The sequence below is a fragment of the Pseudonaja textilis genome, chromosome 13, assembly GCF_049901715.1.
Source record: "Pseudonaja textilis isolate UNSWEBS1 chromosome 13, rPseTex1.2, whole genome shotgun sequence".
Classification (NCBI taxonomy): Eukaryota; Metazoa; Chordata; class Lepidosauria; order Squamata; family Elapidae; genus Pseudonaja; species Pseudonaja textilis.
Window position 1 is genome coordinate 13513498 of NC_142002.1, and position 27663 is coordinate 13541160.

The window sequence follows — 27663 nt, forward strand, 5'->3', positions numbered from 1 at the left end:
CCAGAACCACGGGAAACATCTTGCTGGTTTCCTCATCCAAGAAACAGAAATCAGCACCACATGCCTTAGAGTTAAGCAGGGGGAACCTTTATTTTATTTTTTATCTTTTCATTTCCTAGACAATTGAGGCCTTTCCTACACAGCTAGGAGTGCACAGTCATGAATAATCAAAAATGTTAAAGTCCCTTGACTATCTCTTTCAAAACACCTTATTCCTACCGATTCCTTACTCCAGCTTTTATGTAAATGTGGCCTTTATAGAACGTCTGATAAGATGAACTCTAATCAGGACCATTGATGGCAACCCCTTAAATATTGATTTCTCTCCTCTCTCCTTACTTTCCCTCCCCCTCCCCCCCACAAGGCTCAATTGAGCCTCCCACGCATATGTTGAGGGGAGCTTACTCACAGTCATATGATCTCAGCCTGTGACTCACCTACTCCTCCGAATCTTTGCCTTCATCAAGGGTGGTAAAACCGCAGCCAGCCGGTTTGCAAGATTACCGTTCTTAAAGAAGGGGAGGGGGTTGAAAACCCACAGGCATTGAAAAAATACAGCCACACACCCTCCCTTTTCAGAGCAGAGACTGTAAATACTGATTAATGGATATCTAACCTTGAAGGAGATTTTCAAAGACTTGATTTGCAACATACATAAACCTTTAGGCCATTATCTTTTCCCCCTCTTGTAATTGACTACTAATGGTTGGCCGGGACTTATGGTAACTACAGTGTTGGCCATTAAATAAAATATATGATCCTCTTTCATAGCTTCCCTTCTCCTCAAATCATTCCTATGCAATTATCTGCAAAAGCTAGACCGGTTTATTCTTATCCCCGCATGTGACCGGAAGTACCAATTACTATTATAGTGTAGCCTTTACATTATGAGGAAATAGCTACCGCTGTCATAATTCCTCAGAATCATAATTCCTCAGAAAGCTCAAAGTCCTTCATCCGCAGCCTTGTAAGAGAGGGAGAATGAAAAAAACTTTAAATGTAATCACACACGACAAGAGGAAAATATACTTTTTCAATTTGTGCCTTTAGTATGTCATGTGGATCCAGTTACTAGTCAATCTATGGCTTAAGTGTCATTGAATTCTTTTACCCCAGAAAAAAATGCCCAGCTATCCTATCATTCTTAGTAATTCATTTCAGGGGTGCGAGGACTTTACGGCAGTGTATCTCAACCTTTGGCCACCTCATGAGAAGGAAGGACTCACTGAAAAAGAGCCGAATGCTGGGAAAGATTGTGGACAATAGGGGATGGCAGAGAAGGAGGTGGCTGGATGGCGTCCCTGAAGCAGTCGGCGTGAGCTTAAATGGACCCCAGGGGTGGTAGAGGACAGGAAGGCCTGGAGGAACGTTGTCCATGGAGTTGTGATGGATCGGACACAACTTCGCAACAACCTCAATCTTGGTGACTTTAAAATGTGTGGACTTCAACTCCCAGAATTGTTGGACAAGATTTCTGGGCTTTTTAAATGCAGCTTATTTATTCCTCTATATTTCTCCTTTCATTTTGCACTTGTACGATGGAGGTATGTTTTTACCTATGTAAGTCACATGGAGCCTTAGGTGCCTCGGTCTGGGTAAAAAAATAATGTCCAAGCTAAGCAGCATATACATGGGAGATTATTCCAATGTTCTTTGAAGGGTTTAGAGTTTGGACATTCCATCTTAAAAAGGAAGTGATATAAATCTTTCCCAGTTTCGTGATGGAATGAAAATGTGAACTCCAGTTTTCTCAATCTAGGTTGATGCTTGTCCATTGGTGGGAATAATAGAAACTTATAAAAATCAGGAAGTCCCAATGAAATGCTTGAAAACTACCATTTTAAACAGTGAGGTCTTCTAATTAGGGCATCATTCTCTTTGTTTTTCTATTTTTTTCAACACTTGTGATTCTCTCTCGCTCTCTCTTTTGCAATATTTAGTATATGGGCTGCATTGAAGTCCTACAATCAATGAGGTCTTTGGATTTTGGCACTCGGACCCAAGTAACCAGGTAAGTTACAGCATCCTATTCAAACCCTCTATATTTCTATGCAGGCAGAAATATAGTTTATTTTCTTCTTCTTCTCCTGATTTAAAACAACCAGATCTTTTCGGATTGATTTTCTTGCCTTTGTTCTGCATGGAGTTGCAGGTCATCAGTCAATCAATGAAGTTTTGCTATTGATCACTTTGAATGGATGTTTTTCCTCTGTGTGATTTTTTGCTGGTTGAGGGTTTTAAAAAAGGTATTATTTTGTTTTATAAAATTGTCTTTAATTGTTATACATTGCCTTTAATTGTTATATCCCTGCTTGAGGATTGAATTGTTAATGAAAAGTTAGGAGTTATATGTAGGTAAATAAGTATATAAATATAAATACTTATATACGGGAATAAAATTTTCCTCCAGCTCTCCACTGAGAAGTATTTCATTGATTTTCTCCCTGGGTAATCTTCTACTGTATTGTAATACATTCTGTATAGAGTATTATAAATGAGTCTTATCTGTTTTTCAATGTTTTTCTAATTTAAAGATTTCCTTTTTCTTAGGACATTCACAAATTTAACCCCACCTGCGCCCTGTATTGGATTAACACATCATAAAAAAATTTCCCTGTTCAGAATGTAATCAGTTGCTTTCATTTTACATTTTACATGTTGGTTTAATTATAACTGTATCTCATGTTTTATTAAACTTGCTCTTGGGCTGAAATAGCAGCTTTCTGGAACTAATTTTCAATTTATCAATAGCACGACAGATAATATAAATAAAACAGCATCCCTGTCCTTATCTCAGTTCAGGCTAATAAATATCTAATAGTTAGCAAAATAAATGATGCATTACCCAGTTTTCCTAAGCAGGACACATAATGCATATAGAATAACTACTGAAGATAGAAATGCCAACGAACAGTCTGTTACATGGGGCGCATTTTAACTGCAGATGTATCCACCTGCCCCCCCCAAAATTCCTGGCTTTAAAGTTGCTCAACAAATTACAAGCAGTTAGTGGAACACTACTAGTGATAGTATTCATTCCAGTAGTTGTAAGCCAAGCTCTGCATTCAAGTTCTCATCCATGGGGGATGATGCAGAGCCAGCATTAGTTTCAATGACATTAATCAAGGATTGTCTGTCGCTAGAGCTAGTTCAAGGCTAAAGTTTTGAGGAACACCAGGCCATTTGGTTGGCTTGGCTTTTAATGCAAAGAATTTGAAACATTCTTTGCGTGTGAATTTGAAAACCAGCCTCGCATATTTATTTTATCATCCTGGCACGTCCCCTGTTTCCTCTCCACACTACTGACTGAGTTGCTATCAGATGGAGACTGGGATTTGACAGTTGGCATTAAGTAAATGTCATATTCTGGTGCCCCCAGTTTCAGACTTGAACTCAGCAGCCAGCAAAGAGCCCGAGGCTGGAAATTATTTCAATAATATACTGGTCATTGTTAATATCGTGTCTGCCACATGAATATTTCAAAACCACAGCAGGAAGCAGTCAAGACAACTCATGGTCGCCCCAGGGCTATTTAAGCAAAAACTATATTGTGTTGAGATCTCATCTGGAGAACTTTCTGAATTTCCTCGAATTATGTATTGGCAAAGGGCACATTTGACATTCTAGGCTTTACAGAAAGCTGGGTGACTAAGTTGTTTCCTTGCAACCCACAGCGTTGCTTGAAGTTGCTCTTGTGTTTCATGGCATGTCTTCAGGGAAGAAACTTCTGCATGATTCAACTGGCTGAGTTGCTTCATTGCTCAACCATAGTGTGTCTTGATCACGATTTGTTTATTTTATTTATTTCATTTGTCAATCATTTACAAGATAATAGGTATAAGCATAAACATAGTTATGAATACATGAAATGGATACATATAAGAAAAATAAAAAGAAACAGGGACGTTGGTGCGCTTATGCACGCCCCCTACAGACTTCTTAGTAAAGGGGTGAGGTTAATAGTAGACAGTCTAAGGTTAAAGTTTTTGGGGTTTGGGGAAGAAACCCCAGAGTCAGGTAGAGTATTCCAGACATTGATCACTCTGTTGCTGAAGTCGTATTTCCTCAGTCAAGTTTGGTGTGGTTTACCTTGAGTTTGTAACTATTGTTTGCTCTTGTATTGTTATGGTTGAAGCTGAAGTATTCATTGACCGGTAGGACATTGCAATGTATAATTTTATATACTATACTTAGATCAGACCGAAGGTGGCGTAGTTCTAGGTTTTCTAGGTCTAGAATTTCAAGTCTGGTGGCATAAGGGATTCTGCAACGAGTAGAGGAGTGGAGAACTCTTCTCCTGAAATATTTGCTGAATAAGCCAAGATAGCTACAACTGTGCAACATTAAACCAGATGTTCAATGGGCTACCCTGAAAGTTTGACAGATACACTTTAGAAAGTAAAGGATAGAAACAAGAAAAAAATATTAAAGGTGGATTTCTTTCATTTGATTCCCTTCGAATTAAATACGGTAAGCATAAGCCTTTCTTTGGTCAAATCTTCGTTTTCTCCCCTTTTCTCAAGATAACAGCTACAATTTGCTAATAGAGCATTTTCCTAAACCCTACCCATCTTATGGCCTTCAACTGATGGTTTGTGTAGTCCTCATCAAAGGAATATTTTCACGTGTGCTATATTGCTCAGTGGATGTGGAATACGGCATTAGAAGTGTTCTAAATTATGGGGAGTGAAATCTTAACGCACAAGCAGCAAAATTGCTTTTCCTTCCCAGAATTGCAGGTGTTTAATGCTATGCAGAAGAATGTGTCATGTTTATTTAAGAGTTTGATATTTCACTGTTTAAAAAAAACTTAGTTAAGTTAATTGTATCCATCAAAGCCTCCCATCTCTGAGACCGAACATTCCATTAGGGCTGCATTAAAATGGCGTAAGCAGAAGCTTTAAACAGCACAAGCTTTTAACAGTTCCTTTTTAAATATCTTGCTCGAGTTACAGCTTTTAATGCAAAAGCTTCTTTTAATAATGGGGCACCATCTCAAAATACAAAAGAAATGAATCTCTCCACCACCACCCAACCCCATTTTCCTTAGCTAAACATTTGCTCCGACCTGGCAAAGGAAGTGCCCTTATCCAAAGATTTTTGCACTGTCAGGCACGAAGAATCCGGACTCAACATTTAAATTCCAGTTAAGCTGATTCCTTGCTCATGCCTTATGCATAAGGATCTAGTCAATGAATGATCAACACTACATTGGAGCTAGATAAGGGTCAATGGAATTCAAGAGGGAACGTAAAGACTCTAGGCTGGTTCCTCTCTTGACTCCACCCCCCTGTCTCTGCCTGTCTTCCTCCTACATGTACCACTTGTTTGATGGGATATCAGAATGTGCACTGAAATACTTTCTGTCTGGACCATGGAGGAGGCAGTGGAATGGCTCTTTCGTCCAATCTCCTGAAGACATTGGATAGAATATTTCTTGGGATTGGGAGGCATCTGGAGGTTGTAACCTCTAGATCAGTGGTGTGTTTCAAAAAAATTTTTTACCACCAGTTCAGTGGGCATGGCTTGGTGAGCACACTTTGTGCACGTGCACACACTTTCCCTATCTGCGCACCAAATGCGCACTTGGCGCAGAGGCTTCCCTACTCACCTCCTGCAATCCTGCACTCTCCCTGTCGCTTCAGCAGCGGCCGTGTGGCAATCTCCTGTGCCACGCAAAGCAATTGAACTTCAAAAGCAGGACAGAAAGGTTAGTATGGGAGCCCGGGCAGGTGGGGCTAAACAGCAGAGTGTTGGAGAGAAGCAGTTTGGTCTCCGCTGCTCATCGGCACTACCGGCTCGGTAGAACTGGGTTAAACCGGTAGAATACGACCACTGCTCTAGATCAGGGGTCTCCGACCTTAGCAACTTTAAGCCTGGCGGACTTTAACTCTGGGGAATTGCAAAGCTGACTGGGGAATTCTGAGAGTTGAAGTCCACCAGGCTTAAAGTTGCTAAGGTCGGAGACCCCTGATCTAAATGTGCTTGGACCCCATGCCCCATTATCCATCATTAGGAGCCTCTGTGTCACAGGGGTTAGAGTGCAGTACTGCAAGCTACTTCTGCAGCCAACTGCCTGCAATTTGGCAGTTCAAATCCCACCAGGCTCAAGGTTGACTCAGCCTTCCGCCCTTCCCAGGTGGGTAAAATGAAAGTTCTGTACCTTCAATGTGCTCCCTTATGAAGGGATCGTCCATGATGTTACTGTGATTTGTCTTTAGGATCTTCTCAAATTCAGTGATGTCATTATTCTGATAGGCACTGCAAGAGAAAGAGCACAGAGTTACACTTTGGTAGACTGAAGGAGACAGCAGGCACATAAATTTGTATTTGCAATACGAACGGGAACATATGAGCCACAGTGGTGCAGTGGTTAGAGTACAGTACTGCAGGATGCTTCTGCTAACTGCCGGCTGCCAGAAATTTGGCTGTTCAAATCTCATCAGGCTCAAGGTTGACTCAGCCTTCCATGCTTCCATAAAATGAGGACCCAAATTGTTGGGGGCAATATACTGACTCTGTAAACTGCTTAGAGGGGGCTGTAAAGCACTAAACAAGTGGTATATAAGTCTAAGTGCTATTGCTAAACAGTCATTTCAGGAAAGGGTTTCATAATCCATCTGTATTACGGACAACCATGAATGAATTGGAGGGCTTCACGTACCAGGCTAAGCCATGTGATTTATGGGCCTAGAATTGGCTGTGTTTGTATAACCCGTTAGGCTATAACAGTTATTCATAAATCATGGTGGCTAGGTACATGCCTTCTGTTAAAGCCTAAGCCACATCTCCCAATGCATAATGGTTGGGTAGCCAAGCATGATGTATGGAATAAGTTATGATGTGATGGCTGCAGGCCAGTTTACTCCAAGGTATCTTAGGGAACAACTCTCCAGTCAGAGTTTTTATAAAAGGGGAAGAGTAACGGAGGACTCATTGCATGTTCCTCAGAAGAACATGTCTTGTCTTCATGGAATGAACATCCAAATGTTCCATGTTTCTGAGGAGACTTTTGTTAAAAGCACCTACAACAGGGTGTCAAACTCAAGGCCCGGGGCCTGGATCCAGCCTGTCGGGTCCAGCCTGACAGGTGCTTAGATCTGGCCTGTGGAGCCATCCTGGAAACAGTGAAGGACTGGCACACGGTGCCTCCGCCAGCGAAAACGGAGCTCTTGGAAGGGCCGTGAGTGGCCCTCCTGAGCTCCGTTTTTGCTGGCAGAGAGTTACAGGAGCTTGGGAGTCCGTTTTCTCTGGCAGAGCCCTTGGGCCACCACAGGTGCCCCCAACACACGTGACATTGAGCTGGCCACACCCACCCTGGCCAAGCCCACTCCACACACACCCCTCAAAACCCACGTGCTTGGATTTTGCCTGAGATACTAGCGTTAGTAAGCAGCCTGCCTTTTTCCGGCGTGAGATGAGTGCATGCTGTTGTGTGGGGTTATATTAAAACAGTTAGCCTTGTTTCCTTAGTAAATATCCTATGACTGTTTGGTGGGGGCTCTCTGTGGTCAAATGAGAACCTTGTGGGAATATTATATGAAGACCTGGTTCAAACATCACATGAAACCATCATGTGCTGTGGTAACCTTGCGATTTTTACTCATGATTTTATAACTTCGCATGAAGTATCAGATTACAGATTAACAGAGTGGGAAGGGGCCTTGTAGGTCATCTAGTCCAACCCCCTGCCCAAGCAGGAGACCCTACATCATTTCTGACAAATTGCAGTCCAGCCTCTTCTTGAAAGCCTCCAGTGATGAAGCTCCCACAACTTCCAAAGGCAACTTCTGTTCCATGGGTTACTTGTTCTCACTATCAGAAAATTTCTTCTTATTTCTAGGTTGAATCTTTCCTTGATCAGTTTCCATCCATTATTCCTTGTCTGGTCTTCTGGTGCTTTAGAAAAGAGCTTGACCTCCTCCTCTTGTGGCAGCCTCTCAAATATTGGAAGACTGCTATCCTGTCTCCCCTGGTCCTTCTCTTCACTAGACTAGCCAGGCCCAATTCCTGCAACTCATTCATTGTATGTTTTAGTTTCCAGTCCCCTAATCATCCTGGTTGCTCTTCTCTGCATTCTTTCTAGAATTCAACATCTTTTTTAATAGTGTGGTGACCAAAACTGGATGCAGTGTCAATAGGGGATTGAAGACAACACAACTGAGCTAGAATTAGGCCACTCACTAAGCCATAACAAATAGCTTTCATACCAAAATGGCTGAGTTCCAAATACTTGCTAAACTATACACATAGGTTAGGTTTACAGATTGCACACAGATAAATTTTTAGCGAACAGTTGTCGATTAAACCTTTGCTTGTGTTCAAACCACACTGCCCAGGTTCGCACAAGCCGAAAACAATCCCTGTGGCAAAAATTCCTTGATGACTGACCCCAGTCTTGGCTTGATATGATGTGTGAACCCAGGTCTAAACCTTGGAAATAGTCAGAAGAAGATCCCTTGAGATAGGAAGCTTCTGAAATTGCAGAACCAATTCAGTCACACAGCTTTGTCTCAATGGCTAAACATTCAACTTTGTTGTTGCGTACAATCGCTTTTCTGTTCTGTGGGTAAAAAGGCTGCACTTCTGAGGTTTAAAAGCCCAACTTCAAGGGGATTCTTATTCCTTGACATCAGCCCACGTTCTTTGCTCTCAACTGAACTTGGCAAAACAATAAACAAAGTAAAGCAGTGTTGTTGCCGAGTGGCTTCTCCAGGGAAGAAAACTGGACTCTCCTCTGTCAAGAGGCACTCAATCCTGGAAGGAAGGGGGAGGCCTTGTGGGAGCAGAAATTCCACGATACCCAAGAGTTATCGAATGACTTTTTTTGGTGTTTTGGGGACAAAGAAGGTACCAGTTCCTCAAATGCGGACTAGAATTCTTTTCCCCAGCCTGGTATCTTCTAAAGCAGGTTTCTCCAAACTTGGCAACTTTAAAAGTTCCCAAATCAACTTCCCAAATTCTGAGAGTTGAAGTCCACAAGTCTTTCAGTTGCCAAGTATGGAAACCCCTGTCCTGGAGGGTTTAAATATTAAATCTACATTTTAACATACAGTCTACATAGGTTGAAGATCTTGCTCATTTTGAGGTAAAGTGTCCTATTCCACTTGTTTTAGCAAAATATGGTTGCAGCGTTACAGTTTATAAATGACAGGTGATTTACATTGAAAAAATGAAATGGTTGCATGCAGCATATGATATTGAATGAGCTTTTTCTGTGGAGCTTAGTATGCATCTCTGCTGCCTTTTGCTTTTCATTAAAAAAAAAATCAGAAAAAAATGCTGACTCAAATTTCCTGCTAGAGAAAACCATGGTTTGGTCTCTTCTGTTTCTTATTTAGGAAACCTTTTAGATCAGGGGTCTTCAAACTTGACAGCTTTAAGACTTGTGGACTTCAACTCCCAGAATTCCTCCTCCAGTCATGTTAGTTCAAGAATTCTGGGAGTTGAAGTCCACAAGTCTTAAACTTGCCAAGTTTGAAGACTCTTGTTCTAGATTCTGAAATCTCATTGACCATTTGATCACAGTTTTAATATTTATTTATTTTGGCAACCAGAAATGTTATGAACTTGTGGAAAATAGATGGCAGAGGACAAACTGGTGGCGTTCATGTGTTGTATCTGGTGTTTCCACAGTAGGGAGTCCAGAAAAATCAAAATGGCAGCTGCAACATTGAAGCCCTGTCCTCGTTTTGCATGTGTTCCAAGCAAGAAAGTAGTGAGACTCTAATCATGTAGTCGCGGCCACCATCTTGATTTCCATTTTTGATTTCCCTCTGGAAATCCTTCTGCACTGTTGAACTTGGTGGGAGTTCTTGGTGGTTATTTAGCCTGTTGCATGTTTCCCCCAGTATAATTTGTAACCTATGCTTAATTCTTTTAATGTGTTGGATTAATCCATCTAATTGTTGTCTGTTGAATGACACCATCTTTAATTTAGTGCAGTGCATGATTCCATCTATCCAACAGACCACAAGTTGGTCAGAGTAAAGATTCTTTGATGCTAGAGAATTGTGATGTTGGGAAAGGCTCTTGAGAGCCCCTTGGAGCTACATAGAGATCAAATCAATCAATCCTGAAGGAAATCAACCTTGATTGTTCCTTGGAATTCAGATCCTGAAGCTGAAGTGCAAATACTTTGGTCACAAAATGACAAGGGAGGATTCCTTGAGAAAGAGCCTGATGTTTACTTTACTTTAGTTTACTTTATTGTCATTGCACCTCGTACAATGAAGTTAAATACCATCTTCAATGCACATTATAACTATAAAAATAAAACACGGACACACATCCTTCACATTCTATACAATTGAATTGAAAACCCCTAATATTGCTGTTAATATTGCACTATACAGTAGAATTCAATAGAGTTACTGCCCTGGGATAGAAGCTGTTTTTCAGCCTAATTGTCCTTGTTTTTATTATCCTGTACTGTCTGCCAGATGGTAATAGTTTAAAAAAAAAGGCTTCCCAGGATGACATGGATCTTTGAGAATGTTTTGAACTTTCTTAAGGCAGCAGGAGCTCTAAAGCTCTTCCAAAGAGAGGAGAGGGCAACCCATGATCCTCTGGGCAATGACGTTAACCCTCTGGAGTGCTGTCCTATCTGCCACTGTGCAATTGGCAAACCATACAGAGGTGTAGTAAGTTGAGATACTCTCTATGGTGCAGTGGTAGAAGGTCACCGGCAGTTTTTCATTCTGTTGTTGTTTTCTGAGAAGTCTCAGGTAGTATAATCTCTGCTGGGCCCTTTGTTGGGAAAGATTGAATGCGAAAGGAGAGAAGGAGATGGCAGAGGATGGGGTGGTTAGATAACGTTGCTGATGCAGTTTGGTCAGATTCCAGGAGACTGCAGAACAGAGTGTCCGTGGGGTCACAGAGAGTTGGGCACAACTTAGTGACTGAACAACACAACAGGCAACAAATATCCTTCAGTGTTTAGCAAGGAATGTTCTATTGGAAAAAGCAATGTTCTGTTGGACAATACTGAGAACCATTTGGGAGCCATTTTTGTAACCCTGCATAGAGTGGAAAATTACTGAGCGGGATAGCGGTTCCCAACATTCTGATATTTTTATCCTCTCAAGAATGAGAATCCTTGTTATGGGGTTGCTTGGGCCTTACTCATTCTACCCAGTGGGTTTTGGAGGAAGCAACTTGAGTATTCATCCTTTGCCAAATGCTAGTTGCCTCCACGTTCCCCTTATTTCATTCAGCCTCTCTGTTCCATTCACTCCTGGGCTCCTGGATGGGTTTCATGAAGGGTTTTTTTTTTTTAAATCTTAATAAAGGCCAATTTAATTGCTGAGGAATCTGGCAAGGCTTTTTTCTCTCATTAGCTGTTTATGGGATGGGAGTGAGGCTGAGCTCCATTGCAATGAATGCACTTATTTACATCCTGCTATTTTCCTAAGAGCACCCGAGAGATGCAGCGGTGTAATAATAAAATCCATATAATTGCATCAGTAAAAAAAAAAAGCATGGATATAATCTTGTTTTTTTAAAAAAAAAAGCAGTAGGAAAATATATTCAGTATTTAAACCTATTAGCCTAGTGAGGTCATCCAGATAAGGAGTACTGGAATGCTAGTTCTATACCTATTCTGAGGTATTTTCATTATTAGAAGCTTACAGAATTTAAGAATCTAATAGAATTCCTGAAAGTATCCCTCCCTTCCTTCACTTTTATGTTGCCCAGAAGGAAGGAGGATCCCTTCTGAGACACTTTTGTCACCCTTCTCTTTCAGACTCGAATGTCTTTGGACGGACCATTGTCCATTCTTTTCCTTCTGTCTCCCAAGGGCATCCCACATACCATTACAAAACCAAAAAGGGATGGATGGGTGGTTGGATGGATGGGGTAGATGGGTAGAGATGGATGGATAGCAGGGGTGGGATTCTACCAGTTTGCACCTATTCGCTGAACTGGTTGTTAACATTCTAAGCAGTTCAGAGAACCAGTTTTTAGAAGAAATTACTGGTCTAATCCTGTAAGGAAGGCAGGAAAGAAACATTCTGGTGTTGCTCACAGAAACTGCCTGTTAACCCTTATTACATTCTTGGCAGGACTAGACTTCCTGTCTCAGGAACGTCTCTGGAGTTTTTTTCCCCTCCTTTGCTGATACTTTGCTTGTGTGGAGCGACCATTCAAAGTTACAATGGCACTGAAAAAAGTGACTTATGACCATTTTTCACGCTTACGACTGTTGCAGCATCCCCACAGTCATGAGAGGCCGGGAGAGGAGATGCGTGCCTCGATGTGAATGATGTTGAGTTGGCCACGCCCAGCCAATAACGTGACCACAAGCCACGTTCACCCAGTCACATGACCACCAAGCCACGCCCACCACCTAAGCCATGCCCACAGAACCGGTTGTTAAAAAATTTGAATCCCACCCCTGGCCATGAGTTTAGGGTCTCCTGCTTGAGTGTGTGTGTGTGTGTGAACTAGATGACCTACAAGGTTCCTTCCAACTCTGTTAAAAAGATGGTTGGATGGGTGAGTGAGTGGGTGGGTTCACGGGATTGGCTTGATGGATGGATGGATGGATGGATGGGAATGAATAGATAGATTGCAGATAAATAGATGGTAGATAGATAGCTGATAACTAACCCTGGGCCAGTTACTCTTTCTTTCTCATCCAAACCTACCTTCCAGGATGATTGGGGTGGCAGAACTGGAAGAAATATTGTCTGGGTTGCTTTCATCTCTTGGAGAAATGTTGGTCCAGAACAGCTGGAAGCATTTGATGAGTGATGGCCATGGGCCCCACTGGCTCCAAACATAAAAAGCATTATCCTAAGACCACAAATAATTGAAATCTCAGACGGACAAACTTGAAGTTCTATTCAATGCTGCATGGATCCTTAATTGATGGTTTCTCTTTCCCCCATTTTTGATGTAAATCCTTTTCCTTTTTTTCTTTCTTTCCAGGGAAGCAATAAGTCGTCTGTGTGAAGCTGTGCCAGGAATACATGGGAACACAAAAAAACGGAAGGTAAATCTATCTTTGATGCCTGACTCGCTTCTTTGAGGGGAAGAACTCTTCCTGGGCCTTCAGAGGTTTACCTTTTACTTGAACCATCAACACATATAAAATGCATCTGCATGTCTTAGGGGCTCCTCATATCATGAATGAATGGAAATTAATGAATGTTGTTCCATTAGCATGGAATATTAAAAACCTTTCCAACCTTGGGCTCCCAGAAGCAGGGTTGTTACCACTTTCAAGCTAATGAGAAACCATGTCTGGATTCTCTAGCATTGTCCACTGAGGGCAGGGGGTCTTCAAACTGGACAGCTTTAAGGCTTGTGGACTTCAAGTCCCAGAATTCTTCCTCCAGTCATTTTAGCTCAGGAATTCTGGGAGCTGAAGTCCACAAGTCTTAAATTTGCCAAGTTTGAAGACCCTTGATATAGATGATTAACAGATAGCTATAGATATTGATTAGAGAGACAGGTGATAGATAGGATAGATAGATAATAGACAGATACAGATGGACAGAGCTATAGATGTTATAAATTAGAGACAGGATATAGAGATAGATATAGATAGATGATTAACAGATAGATATTGATTAGAGACATGATGATAGATAGATAGATAGATAGATAGATAGATAGATAGATAGATAGATAGATAGATAGATAGATATCAGGGGGTCTTTAAACTTGACAGCTTTAAGACTTGTGGATTTCAACTCCCAGAATTCCTCCTCCAGTCATGTTAGCTCAGGAATTCTGGGAGTTGAAGTCCACAAGCCTTAAACTTGCCAAGTTTGAAGACTCTTGACTGAGGGTGTCCCAGGACATTTCTGGGAGGAGCTATCCACTCATAAAATATTTCTCTGGTCTTTTTAGAGTTGTCAACAGAAAGGGAGGGGGGAGCAGTGCAGCAGCTTGCAAAAACCAGGGTCAAGGGTGACAATGAATGATTGTCTCAGAGTCGGCTACACCCAGGCAGTGCCGGCATATTAACTCTCAATAAATCCTTTTTGAGTTTTGGAAGTTTGGCTCAAGACTCATGATTTAAATGGGGGTAACTGCCGGAATCCTGACAAGAGCCTTGTAACAAACATCTGTAAGTGAAACCATCGACTGCTGTTAGGTGAAATATGAAATAAGAAATCAACATTCTGCTTGTCTTTACAGCCTCCGGCTAAATTTCTTTCTCCTGTGCTTGGCAAAAGCAATCTTCAGTTTTCTGGCATGCATATAAAACTGACCATCTCAACAACCAGTCTTACTTTATTGAACACCGACAGCCATCAGGTATGCTTGGTCCTTCAGGCTATGATCCAAGCAGCACAGGCTGCAGATCTAATGTTTGGCTATACCTTGTCATGAATTATTTTGCTTCTGAATGCACTCTGTTGCAATACTCCAACAAAGTTAATTAGTTTTTTTTCCTATCTTTGAGTAGTGTTGACTCCCAGCAACTATCTGAACTGGTCCCTGAAGTTTTGGGGCAAGGCTTTTTGGAAGTGATTTGCCTATGTCTGCTTCCTAGGACTGACAGAAAGTGACTGGCCCAAGGTCAGCCATCTGGCTTGGTGCCTCAGGTGGCACTAAAACTCCTTTCAGTTTCTAGTCCAGTATTGTAATCCAGGGGTCTCTAACCTTGACAACCTTAAGACTTGTGGCCTTCAACTCCCATAATTCTTCAACCAGCCATGTTGGCTGGGGAATTCTGGGAACTGGAGGCCACAGGTCTTCAACTTTCTGGCCATGGATTACATGCATCTCTATAGGATCTTTCAGGGGTGCGCAGATGGAGTCTTTGGGTTTCATAGAATAGCCAGAAGCTGGGGATATATGGCTGTTGGAGGAAATTGTCTGTTCTGAGCATTTGGTCTTTCTTCTTTGCTTTTGGGTGCTTTTATCTGACAACCTACGGTGGTCTGTAAGCAGAATTTATGAATTCTCAATATGATGAGCTTTGCAGAGATAATTTTCCAATCGTTTCTGGATGAGCTATTCATGGACTTCACAGATTTCTTCTTTTTCCTTCCCAGATTATTGCAAACCACCATATGCAGTCCATTTCATTTGCCTCTGGAGGGGATCCAGTAAGTATAGCGGTTTCAATTGAAGAACATGCTGGAAATGAACGAGGACTAACACAGAATCAGTGGCAGGGCTGAATCTCATCAAATTTGGAATACGTTTCAATGATAGAAGGCAGCATATTGAAGAAAATGATGCTCAGAGTGGAAAACCTTTATCTCTTAGCTCAGTCATTCTCTTATTTTAATTTTTTGTTATCTTTTTATAAACTCCCTCCTTTTATTGACCACTGAAACCTAGTAGTCAAGGGAATAGGTTATTTTGAAATATGAAACAATATTAATGTTTAAAATGCTTGTTCCTTTTTGTTTTGTGTGTATTTTAGGATACTACAGATTATGTCGCCTATGTCGCTAAAGATCCTGTTAATCAAAGAGGTAAACCCAATAATTTTTTAAGAAAAATCTGGGGACAAGTTCCCAATCTTTTCATTGGGAAAATTATTATTTTAAAAATATCTAATTTCTTCTCTATCTTTATCTCCTGGGTATGAATTAAGTGGGCAATTTTCTTATTTAAATAATAATAATTAAAAAACAAAGCTTTACCTCTGTAACCTATTTGCAGTCATTCTTCCCAATTTATTGTTATAAAAGTGCCCTCTGATGGCTAAGATGTGGAAGTGTGGCTAGGAAGGAAGGAAGTCTCAATCAAATTTCAACATAACGTTCTTCACGGGCCAGCAAAACTATGCAAACTAACAAAATTTGATTCTTGCAAGCCAAAGGCATGATGGTACAGTCTCTGGAACATTCTATGCTGCAGCCTTTTCAAACAGTTGCCCTTCCTATGAATTAGATTTTAATTGCCCTGATCCTACAAGCCCTGCTTTTAATCCAAAATACAGTAAAAAAAAAAAAAAAGGGAAAAGTAAATTGAGACTGTTGGGTTGTGATTCTAAAAATACAGGTAGTCCCCTGATTTTTTTAAAAAATTAATTGAGCCTGGCATTATAATTGTAAGTCATAGTAGTTGTTCAATGGATTCCCCTCATGCGAACAAACACCACAGTTGTTAAGCAAATCCATTTTATCCAATGAACGTTTTTTTGTGAGAAATGGTGAGAAATGGCAAAACCCCTCAAAAATCATGGTGATAATGGGATGCCACAAGCATTTGTAAAGGTGAGCCTGTTGCCAAGGGTTCAAAAACCGATCACATGACAGACGCTTGACAACCGACTCATCTTTATGACAGTTGCAGGGTCCCAGGGATCACATGATCCCCTTTGGCGGCCTTCTGATAAGCAAAGTCAACGGGGAAACCAGATTCATTTAACAACCATGTTACTAACTTATTGTTCTGACCCAAGCCTTGTTCAAATTAAGCAACCACAAACTGTGTATAAAAGCAAACCTTTCTTAATGCAGTGCTGGGAATTCAGTGCATTCCCAGCCAAAAAATATTTAAATCTAATTGTCCAATATCAAAAGCAAGCCCTTTCAAGGTTGCAAAGGGCTGCCGAGAACAGAAGATTAATTACTGATTAAATATCCACCGACAGTAGTTTCAAAAACAAGCCTGAGTAAGCAGGGCTTCAACGAGGACTATGAGTCTAAAGAACTTCTTTGCTTCCTGCAAAGAACCCATCCCCGAGGGCTGGCTTTTATCCCTTATGGGAGGGACCATCACCTTGCAGCCTTACTCCCAAGTCGCCCTTGCTGCTTCAGCTGGTCTTTTCTTCGAGCAGCCCTGCGCGCACACACACTGGGCACAGGCTTCCTGAGGTCCTCTGAGTCACTGCTACAAGCCTCCACAAGCTCTCTGAAGGCAGCACGCCCCTCTCCGATAGTCCTGGCCCCATCCCTGAATCACCCGCAGGCCCCGTGTCTGAGTCCTCGCTATCAGAGACCTCTGCCGTCCGCACCTGCTGCCGGCGAACCACAATACCTATCAACTGCAGGGACTCACTTAAAAAATGCGGCAAGAAAGGTGCGAAAATGGAGCAAACTCACTTTAAAAATGTCTTGCTTAGAGACAGAAATTTGGGGGCCCATCGTGTGGTCGTAAGTCGAGGACCACCTGTGTTTCTTTCACATCCCTTTTCCTTCTGGCTTTTATTTTTTTCAGCATGCCATATTTTGGAATGTCCCTCTGGAATAGCTCAAGAGCTCATCAATACCATCGGACAAGCTTTTGAACTTCGGTTCAAGCAATACCTGAAAACTCCTCCTGCTTTGATTGCTTCCAAAGAAAGGTAAGCAAAGGCTCTCGGAAGGCAGCTGGAACCTGGTCAGGTAACCCTTGAGTTACAAACATTCATTTAGTGACTGTTCAAAGCAGAGGTTGGATTCAGTAGGTTCTGACAGGTTCTGGAGAACTGGTAGCGAAAATTTTAAGTAGTTTGTAGAACCGGCAAATCCCACCTCTGACTGGCCCTGCCCCCATCTATTCTCCGCCTCCCGAGTCCCAGATGATTGGCTGGGTCTTCTTTTGTTGCCCTGCATGGGAGAACAGAGCTGTAAAGCAGGTTAATTGGGTGGGGAGGGAATGGAGATTTTGTAGTATCCTTCCCCTGCCATGCCCACCAAGCCATGCCCTCCAAGCCACACCCACCAAGCCATGCCCACCAAGCCACGCCCACAGTACTGGTAGTAAAAAAAATTGAATCTCACCACTGGTTCAAAATGACAATGTCACTTTAAAAAGCGACCCATGATCGTTTTTCACGCTTACGACCGTTACAGCATCTCCATGGTCATGTGATTAGTATTTAGATGCATGTATTTATGATGGTTACATGATCTCCGTTTGTGACCTTCTGACAAAGAGAAGTCAACGGGGAAGCCAGATTCTCATGGCAATTGTGTAACTCACGTAACAACTGAAGTGATTCACTTAACAGTTGGGGCAAAAAGGTCATAAAATGTGGCAAAACTCAACTGTCTCGCTTAATGACAGAAATTTGGGGCTTAATTGTAATCCTAAGTCGAGGACTATCTAATGTTGGAACGGCCTTGGAGACAGGAGGAAGAACAGCAAGCTAGGTCAAACAGTAAATTCACATTTATTCAACCGTGTTTCATTAAATTAGGATGCTAATGATACCTTGCGATTCCAAAAGGGAAACAAATTACAGATTTTCGAATTAAAAGGAATGTCTTGCAATTGTACCGTGAAAGGTGTCACTTGCTGTGCAGGGTATTCCTTCATGTTTTGCTAGCCGGATCAGATTTATTTTCCAGTTTAAGAGTCCAGTTGTGTTGGATTGCAGCATTCATATTGTCTGAGCAGTATAGGCCAGGGATGGTGAACCTTTTTGTTGCGGTGTGCCGAAAGCATGCGCACACCGGCACCCACAATGCAATGCATGTGCAACATCCCCGCCCCACCCCCTTACCTGCACTGTGCATGTGTGCACCTCCCAGCTGATTTTTGGCTCGTTTGAGGCTGTTTTCGCCCTCCCGGAGCTCAAGGGAAGTCTCTGCAGCCTTGGGAGGCTGAAAATGGGCCCATTTTGTCACTTCTGGTATTTCCGGAAGGCCCGTTTTTTGGCCTCCCGAGGTTGCAAGTCTTCGCTCAAGCCTCCAGGAGGGCAAAAACGGCGTCAAATGCTCCAAAAATCAGCTGGGAGGTGTGCACATGCACAGTGCAGGTAGGTTTGGCTGGAACTCGCATGCACACGCAAATAGCTCTGTGTGCCACAGGTTCGCCATCACGGGTATAGGCCTTCAGTACATAAAACCTAAGACAATTGGAGGGCACCAGGCTGGAGAAGGCAAATAAAACTCATACTGTATATTCAATGTTGATCCCGCTGCCCCGGGAGATGAACAGATGGAAAATGTCTTTTTCAGTTCCTGTGAATCACATAATTAAATTCTTGAGTCATGTTCTCCTAATCAAACGGCATGGCCCCACATTTCTTTCCTGTTCCTGTCTGTTCATCAAATTATGTTCTTCTAAATTAAAAATCAAGACTCAACACAAGTTGTTCTATTCAGAAGACATACTATAAAGCGGAGTGGGGAGAGGCATGTTTAGGTAAAGGTTCCTCTCGCACATACGTGCTAGTCGTTTCCGGCTCTAGGGGGTGGTGCTCATCTCCATTACAAAGCCGAAGAGCCAGCGCTGTCCGAAGACGTCTCCGTGGTCATGTGGCTGGCAGGACTAAACACCGAAGGCGCACGGAACGCTGTTACCTTCCCACCAAAGTGGTCCCGATTTTCCTACTTGCATTTTTTTGACATGCTTTCAAACTGCCAGGTTGGCAGAAGCTGGGACAAGGAACGGGAGCTCACTCTGTTACGCGGCACTGGGGATTCGAACCGCTGAACTGCTGACCTTTCTGATCGACAAGCTCAGCGTCTTAGCCACTGAGCCACCGCGCCCCTTAGGCACATATTTTTTGTCATTTGTTCCAATGAAAAAATAAATTTAAAAAAATGGTGAGTTACTTCTCAAAGGCTGCTGGGAGAATCCTGGAGGAGAGATTCTTTTATTAAATTTGTGCGGGGGGGGGGGGAAAAAGGGTGAGGATAAGGGTGGGGAATATATAGGCACGTATATCCCTACCCTTATCCTCACCCTTGTTTTTTTCTCTCTCCAAATTTCACAGAAGAATCCCTCCTCCAGGGTTCTCCCAGCAGCCTTTGAGAAGTAGCTCATAGATCACTGTTTTTATTATTATTGGCAGAAGATGTGAAGGGATCTCAGTTCAATCATGACCAAGTTTAGACGTCTTGTCAGTTCCAAAGAAGGAGAAGGCTTTTAGTAGTCCAGTGTGATGACTGGCTTCCTTACTTCTTTAACCAGCTGCTTTTTAAAACCTGAGTTTAGTTTTTAAAATTCTAATGCTTCTTTTCCTGTGCCGTTTTTGTAGTCATTTGTCTAGATTGTTCTTTTCTTTTTTGAGCCTTTGTATAGGAATGGAGAACAGAAATATTAAAGGGGGACACTTGTAGCTCAGGTTTGAAATGAGGGATCCCGGGTGCTTTCTGAGCTTGCTTGTTTCCTTGCAGACCAGAGGTGGTATTCAAGCGGTTCTGACCAGTTCTGGAGAACCGGTAGCAGAAATTTTGAGTAGTTTGGAGGACCGACAAATGCTACCTCTGACTGGCCCCGCCCCCATCTATTCTCCACCTCCCGAGTCCCAGCTGATTGGCTGGGTCTTCACAGGAGAACAGAGCTGGAAAGCAGGTTAGCTCAGAGACCACCAAGGACCCCTCAGAAATAATAAACCACCCTCTGATTTAATGTGGTGCTGCCAAAGTTTTATATTTCAGCTGTTGCTTGTTTTTTGCACAGAGAAGGGGTGAGTCTTGATGGATCTACCTGGAATATTCAAGAGAAGGAGGACTGTGGATACTATAATGAAATTCCTGGGAAGGAACCTCCTGTAGGTGGGCTGTCAGATGTCAGACTGAAGATAATCCCAGAAGAAAGGATCAACTGGCCCATCCAGACTGAGCAGCAACAATGTGGAGTAAGCATATGTGTGATCATCATCATTGAGTATTACACCGGGTTTACCTTAGAATGGATGTTATGCCTTCTGGAATAATCAGCCTGAATTCTTGAGTTAATCTCTTACCACTGTTTAGAGTCTGAATCTGCTAAGAATTCCTCATAGTAATTTGTTTCTGTATTTCTTTTTTCCTTTTTTTTTTAGGATGATAGTCCCAGTTGTAAGCAGCTTTATGAAAACTGTCCAGATGAGCAACGAGCAGTAGGTGGGTTGCCTGTATCTTACACAGAGCTGGTTCCTGCCTTCCTGTCTTGGTGAAGGAAATCAAAGAATCCATTCTTAACCTGTTAGTAATCCAAAATTGCCTCTATCTTGCCCAAAAACCCTCTCCCCTCTTTGGAAGAGCGTTATAGCTCCCGCTGCCTTAACAAAGTTTAAAACATTCTCAAAGATCCATCTCATCCTGGGAACCTTTTTTTTTGAACTATTACCATCTGGCAGCCAGTACAGGATAATAAAAACCAGGACAAACAGGCTGAAAAACAGCTTCTATCCCAGGGCAGTAGCTCTTTTGAATTCTGCTGTATAGTACAGTATTGGTGCGGTGTTGGGGGTTTTCGGTTCAATGTGTGGAGTGTGAAGGATGTGTGTTTGCATTTATTTCCATGGTCATGATGTGCACTGAAGATGGTGTTTGATTTCATTGTATGAGGTGCAATGACAATAAGGTATAGTATAGTATAGTATAGTATAGTATAGTATAGTATAGTATAGTATAGTATAGTAAAGTAAAGTAAAGTAAAGTAAAGTAAAGTAAAGTAAAGTAAAGTAAAGTAAAGTAAACTAACCTAACCTAAACTAAAGAGCTAATATAGGGGGATAACAAGTGAAATGAGCCATCCTTCATTCAGGGTGCCTAGGGCTAAATTACAGGCAAAGAGAAGTAGCAAAGATAAAGATTGGATGCTATTCTGTTCAACTAATAATAGCCTGAGAGCTTGTTTTATACATCTTCACATTCTAGAATAGGTATTGTCATTTTGATCTGGTTCAATAAGCCACCAAAAGAGTCTCCCAGGAGCCATCAAAAATGGAAGGACATGGGGACTTCTTGGGAATAGTCAAGACTTCTTTTTGAGGCCTCCTGAGACTTCCTCAGGATGGAGTTCAATAGAAAGTAAAGCATTTGTAAGGATCTGTAAGGAAGAAGGAGAAAGAGAAGAAGTAAAATGCTTCCCTCTACTCCAAATCATGATTTCATTAGCCCTGTTTACAGGGTTGGAATTCTACCAGTTCGCTCCTATTCGCTAGAACCAGTTGTTAACATTCTAAGTAGTTCGGAGAACCGGTTGTTAGAAGAAATTACTGGCCTAATCCTGTAAGGAAGGCAGGAAGGAAACATTCTGGTGTTGCTTACAGAAACTGCCTCTCCGTTAACCCTTAATACATTCTGGGCAGGACTAGACTTCCTGTCTCAGAAACTTCTCTGGAGTTTTTTTCCACTCCTTTGCTGGTACTTTGCTTGTGTGGAGTGACCATTCAAAGTTACAATGGCACTGAAAAAAGTGACTTATGACCATTTTTCACACTTACGACTATTGCAGCATCTCCACAGTCATGAGAGGCCAGGCGAGGAGATGCGTGCCTCGATGTGAGTGATATTGAGTTGGCCACTCTCAGCCAATAACATGACCACTAAGCCATGTCTACCCAGTCACATGACCACCAAGCCACACCCACCAACTAAGCCACACCCACAGAACCAGTTGTTAAAAATGTGAATCCCACCCTTGACTCTTTACGTATTCTTTTTTCCATGTTCTTATCCATGCTAATGCAGTCCACACTTTTCAATCAGACTTTTCAGGGTGATTAGAATTCACCACATTATAAAAAAAGATGTTGATATTTTGGAAAAAAAAGTGTAAAGAAGAGCAACTAAGACAATGAAGGGCCTGGAGACAAAAACATATGAAGAATGGTTGCAGGAATTGGGTACAGCTAGTCTCGAGAGAGAGAAAATGACCAGGAGGGGACTTGATAGCAGTATTCCAGTATTTGAGAGGCTGTCACAAAGAGGAGGGGATCAATTTGTTTTCCAAAGCACCAAGGAAGGCAGGACAGGAAACGATGGATCAAAACTATCCAAGGAGAGAAGCAACCTGGAATTGAGGAGAAACTTCCCATCAGTGAGGACAATTAACCAGTGGAACAGCTTGCCACCACAAATTGTAGGCGTACTTCATCACTGGAGATTTTTAAGTAAAGACTGGACAGCCACCTGTCTGTAACATAGGGTCTCCTTCTTGAGTAGGGGCTTGGACTAGAAGACCTCAAAAGTCCCTTCCAGCTCTATTCTGATTGATATTGATAGCATTATAGTAATTGTATTTAAGTCAGAATGGGGTGGTTTAGATATTTTCCTTAACAGTGAGTTTCTTTAAGACAGACAGCATGTTAGACATAGGATTTCTGAGGATACTAGGAATACTAGGAAATCGGACACCCTTATCTTTTTTGGTGGGATAACTCACATTAATTTGGTTAACTTGATAGTATTTTGTACTGTTGAATAAGTTTTTTGGGGTTGCTTTTTGGGGGGGAAAAGCTAAAGATAGATCTCCTTGTGATGATTAATTGCAGATGTCAGCAAATCAACTCAGCCAGCAAATCAAGATGCTCCATTGCTGAAAAATAGCAGCAAAGTGGATCTTTTTGATGACCCCCGATATATCAATACTCAAAACTTACAAGCTACATCAGGTATGGCCAGAATCCCTCCTTCCAGAACAGAGTTCCACAAGTCCAGTTCCTCATTCAAGCCCGTTTCTCTTTTTTTTTGCAAATCTGTTCCTTGAATCTTTGAGAAGAAACAGGAACGTTATCAAGGAATTCAGCATTGTTTGAAGCAATGCTAAGCTTTCGCTCCCAAGGGCAGGGTCAAGATCATGGAATAGAATCTAACAGATTGTCACTAACAAATTAACAGAGTTGGAAGGGAACTTATAGGTCATCTAGTCCAACCCCGCTCCCCCCCAAACACACACGCAAGCAGGAGACCCTACACCATTTCTGACAAATGGCAGTCCAATCTCTTCTTGAAAGTCTTGAATCATAAAAGCTGGAAGAGATTTAGATCTTTTAATCAGACCTGCCACTCAGAGCAGGAATCAAGTGGCTCTCCAACCTTTGAAAGCTGCAGTGATGGAGTGCTCATGACTGCAGGAGCCAAACTGTTCTATAACAGAATAACAATAGATTTATGTCTCCTTCCATAAAGCTAACATCCATTGGTTCTCATCCTATCCATAAACCCACATCCATAAATCTACTTCTCCCTGACATTCCATCAAGTATTGGAAAATTGCTGTCATGCCAGCTTTAAAATGAATGAAAACTACAGCCAAAGCAGGATCTATACCAAATAAAGAAGAATATTTGTACCTCTGGGTTGAAATGAGGGGTCCTTGGTGCTCTCTGAGCTTGGCGCTTTTCTTGCAAACGTTTCAAACTAGGTAACATCATCCATGCTAGTGACTCACTCATGGCTGGCTGAGGAATTCTGGGAATTGAAGTCTTAAAAGTTGCCAAATTTGGAAACCCCCTGAGCTAAAGGATTGTGATGCTCTGCTCTTTTTAGGTCTGTGGGTACAGTCTATTGTATACATCATGACAGCTGTGGCTTATTCAAGGCATAAACCCCACTCCCTTAGGATGGGTGAACTCATACACTGGAAATAGACAGTCTCGATATCTTCTACGGTGCGATGTGGTGGCTCAGTGGCTAAACACACTGAACTTGTTGATCAGAAAGGTCAGCAGTTCGGCGGTTGGAATCCCTAGCGCCGCATAACGGAGTGAGCTCCCGTTACTTGTCCCAACTTCTGCCAACCTAGCAGTTCGAAAGCATGTAAAAATGCAAGCAGAAAAATAGGGACCCCTTTGGTGGGAAGGTAACAGTGTTCCGTGCGTCTTTGGTGATTAGTCATGCTGGTCACCTGACCATGGAGACGTCTTCGGACAGCGCTGGCTCTTCAGCTTTGTAATGGAGATGAGCACCACACCCTAGACCCGGAAACGACTAGCACGTATGTGTGAGGGGAACCTTTACCTTATATCTTCTGTTTCATTTTCAGAAGCCTTGGAAACTGTAGAGCAGAAAGGATCCGGGGACATGGCAGGCCTCAGATGCATCACAGAGGCAAAGATGGATCTTTGGAATGAAGAATGTTATCATGGGAAGATATCCAGGAGACAAGCCGAGAATCTCTTAAGAAACAATGGAGACTTTCTGGTACGGGAGAGTACAACGTCGCCTGGCCAATACGTCCTGAGTGGGCTGCAAGGAGGACAAGTGAAACATCTCTTGTTGGTGGATCCTGAAGGCAAGGTAGGAACAACTGAGACGAGGGTCCCAAAAAAGGAGAATAGTTGTAACTCGGGGGTTGAAATGAAGGGGTCCTTGGTAGGGGTGGGATTCAATTTTTTTAACAACTGGTTCTATGGGCGTGGCTTAGTTGGTGGGCATGGCTTGGTGGTCATGTGACTGGCTGGGAGTAGCCAACTCAACATCACTCACATCGAGGCACGCATCTCCTCGCCTGGCCTCTCATGACTGTGGGGATGCTGCAACAGTCGTAAGTGTGAAAAATGGTCATAAGTCATTTTTTTCAGTGCCATTGTAACTTTGAATGGTCACTCCACACAAGCAAAGTACCAGTAAAGGAAGGGGAAAAAACTCCAGAGAAGTTCCTGAGACAGGAAGTCTAGTCCTGCCAAGAATGTAATAAGGGTTAACGGAGAGGCAGTTTCTGTAAGCAACACCAGAATGTTTCCTTCCTGCCTTCCTTACAGGATTAGGCCAGTAACAACTGGTTCTCCCAACTGCTTAGAATGTTAACAACCAGTTCAGCAAATAGGTGCGAACTGGTAGAATCCCAGCCCTGGTCCTTGGTACTCTCTGAGTTTGGTTGTTTTCTTGCAGATGTTTCGTTTCCCAACTAGTTAACAGTGCTAGCTTTACAAGGGTCTTCAAACTTGGCAAGTTTAAGACTTGTGGACTTCAAGTCCCAGAATTCCTGAGCTAACATGACTGGAGGAGGAATTCTGGGAGTTGAAGTCCACAAGTCTTAAACTTGCCAAGTTTGAAGACCACCAACGAAACCCTTAACTTCTTTTAGCACAAATTCATGCTACCATTTAGTGGGGGTGACCATATTGTAGAATTTGAAGACCTCTTACTTACTAAATTCTTGAATGCTCTTTTCCCCACCCAGGTTAGAACCAAAGATCATACATTCGACAGTGTGGATCATCTTATCCGCTACCATATGGAGAACAAATTGCCAATCATGTCCTCTGGAAGTGAATTAAGGCTCTGCCAGCCTATAAGAAAAGGGTTAGGGGCATCTGCATTCTAAGGAATACTTTTGTTGACTCACATCATTTTCAAGAATAATTCTTTTATCACAATCTCCTCAGCATTCCTATTCTGGACTCATTTTCTGTGCACAGAATTTGACAAAGAATAGGAGACACCTCTTGATGAGGTTGCAGATGAATTGTTTGTGTGTTTGTATATGTCTATGTCCAATGCATCTGCCTAATCAATATTTCTCAACTTCAACAACTTTATGTTTGTGTGGACTTCAATTCCCAGAATTCCTGAGTCAACATGGCTGACTGGGAGATGCTGGGAATTGAAGTCCAAACATTCTTGGAGTGGCTGAGATTGAGAAACATGAATTTAATCACACTTCGATGTTGCATCTGACCAGCGACAACTATTTTACATTTGCAAAACATATTCCTGGAAAGACCAAGAGGTTGGGGAGAAATCATAAACCAGAGATACTCACAAAACATTTTGAAGAGATCAGAAAAAGATGTCAAAGCACAAGCCAACCTTCCCGAAGCAAACCTTCCTTGAAGATGTGCCTTTTTAATGTACAAGATTTGGGGAAATGACTCATATTTTTCCTGGAGCTGTGGTTCTTTTTTAAGCTGATAAATTAATTTGAGTCATTCCTAGGCTGATTTTTAAGGCGCTTGAGAAAGAGTGAACTTGGTTTGCATTTGGATGAGAGACCACAAGGAAATCTCAGCACTGCCGCTCGGACTGGGAACTTAAAAAATAAGAAGGACCACAGAAACCACGTCTCTCTTGCTGCCAAGGAAATAACATCTGTGTGTCCATGACGTCAACAGGCATCGTTTTGCTCAGTTCATTTTGTAAAATATACTTTTATTAAAGATGTTAAGAATAAAAGAGAAAGGCAAATAGAACGAATGGAGGGTGAGAGAAAGAAATGAAGAAAAGTTAAAGAGCAAGCTAAAAGTGCATGAAAGAAAAAAGTAAACAGAATAGAAAAGAAAGAAAAAAAAAGGTACACAAAGAAGTCACTTGTGATGTTTGAAGCACCTATAAGTACAATTATAAATTTACCTCTTGCTCTGTGGTTACAATATAACTTTTTTTTTTGCCCTATAATTTATTCTGTCTAATCATAAAAACCACAAATCGTCATTTTTGTTTCTGTTTCATGCAACAAAGTCTAAGGGATTTGCAGTCAGCAATAAACTGATTATTTTATTATTAAAAATCCCCACCAATCTGTCTGATGGAATACTGATGCTAGCTGCTGATTGGACTAGTTATAGGTTGCTGGTTTTTTAAACGAGGCGACAATGCTTACTAAGTTTATATATGGTAATTAGTTCTCATTTTGAAGTGGATGCTAACAATGTGCTAGATTTAGCCTTCTCATGTAATCCTATTTTATAATGCAGTTCTACCAGGATGCCAAAGGATTCGCGTAAACTTAAACTGCAAAATGTTTGCCTACTGGCCTGTAGATAAAGACACTGGAACTGAACCAGCAAAAATAAAAATGACAAATGCAAATAGTTTGGGCAGTTTGAGATAAAAGAAAGCAATCGTACATTATATTTCAGAGTTAAGCAAATCCATATTTTTGTTTAGAAGCTATTTCATTTTTTTTTATCGCACGCTTTATATTTTCCTTCATTCTGTATTTTGGGGGATTGGGTTTCATTTGTTCCTATTCGTTAAGAAAAGATTTTTTAAAAAAAATAAACATTCCTGCCGCATTATCCCTGTATGTGTTTTCAACTGGAAATAGTCTGTAAATCAATATGCCTGGAGTGGTTCTGTTATTTATATATAACAT

The 27663-nt window shown here is 41.8% G+C and overlaps 1 protein-coding gene across 2 annotated transcripts in view; it reads left to right on the forward strand.

The window, feature by feature from the left end:
- The window catches only part of SHC4 (SHC adaptor protein 4), a 38012-nt gene extending 10426 nt beyond the window's left edge, over positions 1-27586 (forward strand). Inside the window, exons 2-12 of one of the 2 annotated variants that reach the window (XM_026709820.2) lie at positions 1941-2011; positions 12934-12997; positions 14152-14271; positions 15015-15068; positions 15392-15443; positions 17137-17263; positions 20314-20491; positions 20678-20738; positions 23117-23236; positions 24610-24863; positions 25750-27586. In XM_026709820.2, coding sequence (XP_026565605.1) covers positions 1941-2011; positions 12934-12997; positions 14152-14271; positions 15015-15068; positions 15392-15443; positions 17137-17263; positions 20314-20491; positions 20678-20738; positions 23117-23236; positions 24610-24863; positions 25750-25893 — 1245 coding nt within the window. In that variant the 3' untranslated portion in view covers positions 25894-27586. The remainder of the gene's footprint in view (positions 1-1940; positions 2012-12933; positions 12998-14151; positions 14272-15014; positions 15069-15391; positions 15444-17136; positions 17264-20313; positions 20492-20677; positions 20739-23116; positions 23237-24609; positions 24864-25749) is intronic. The other variant, XM_026709821.2, reaches the window with a different exon arrangement.
- The last annotated feature ends 77 nt before the right edge of the window (positions 27587-27663 follow it).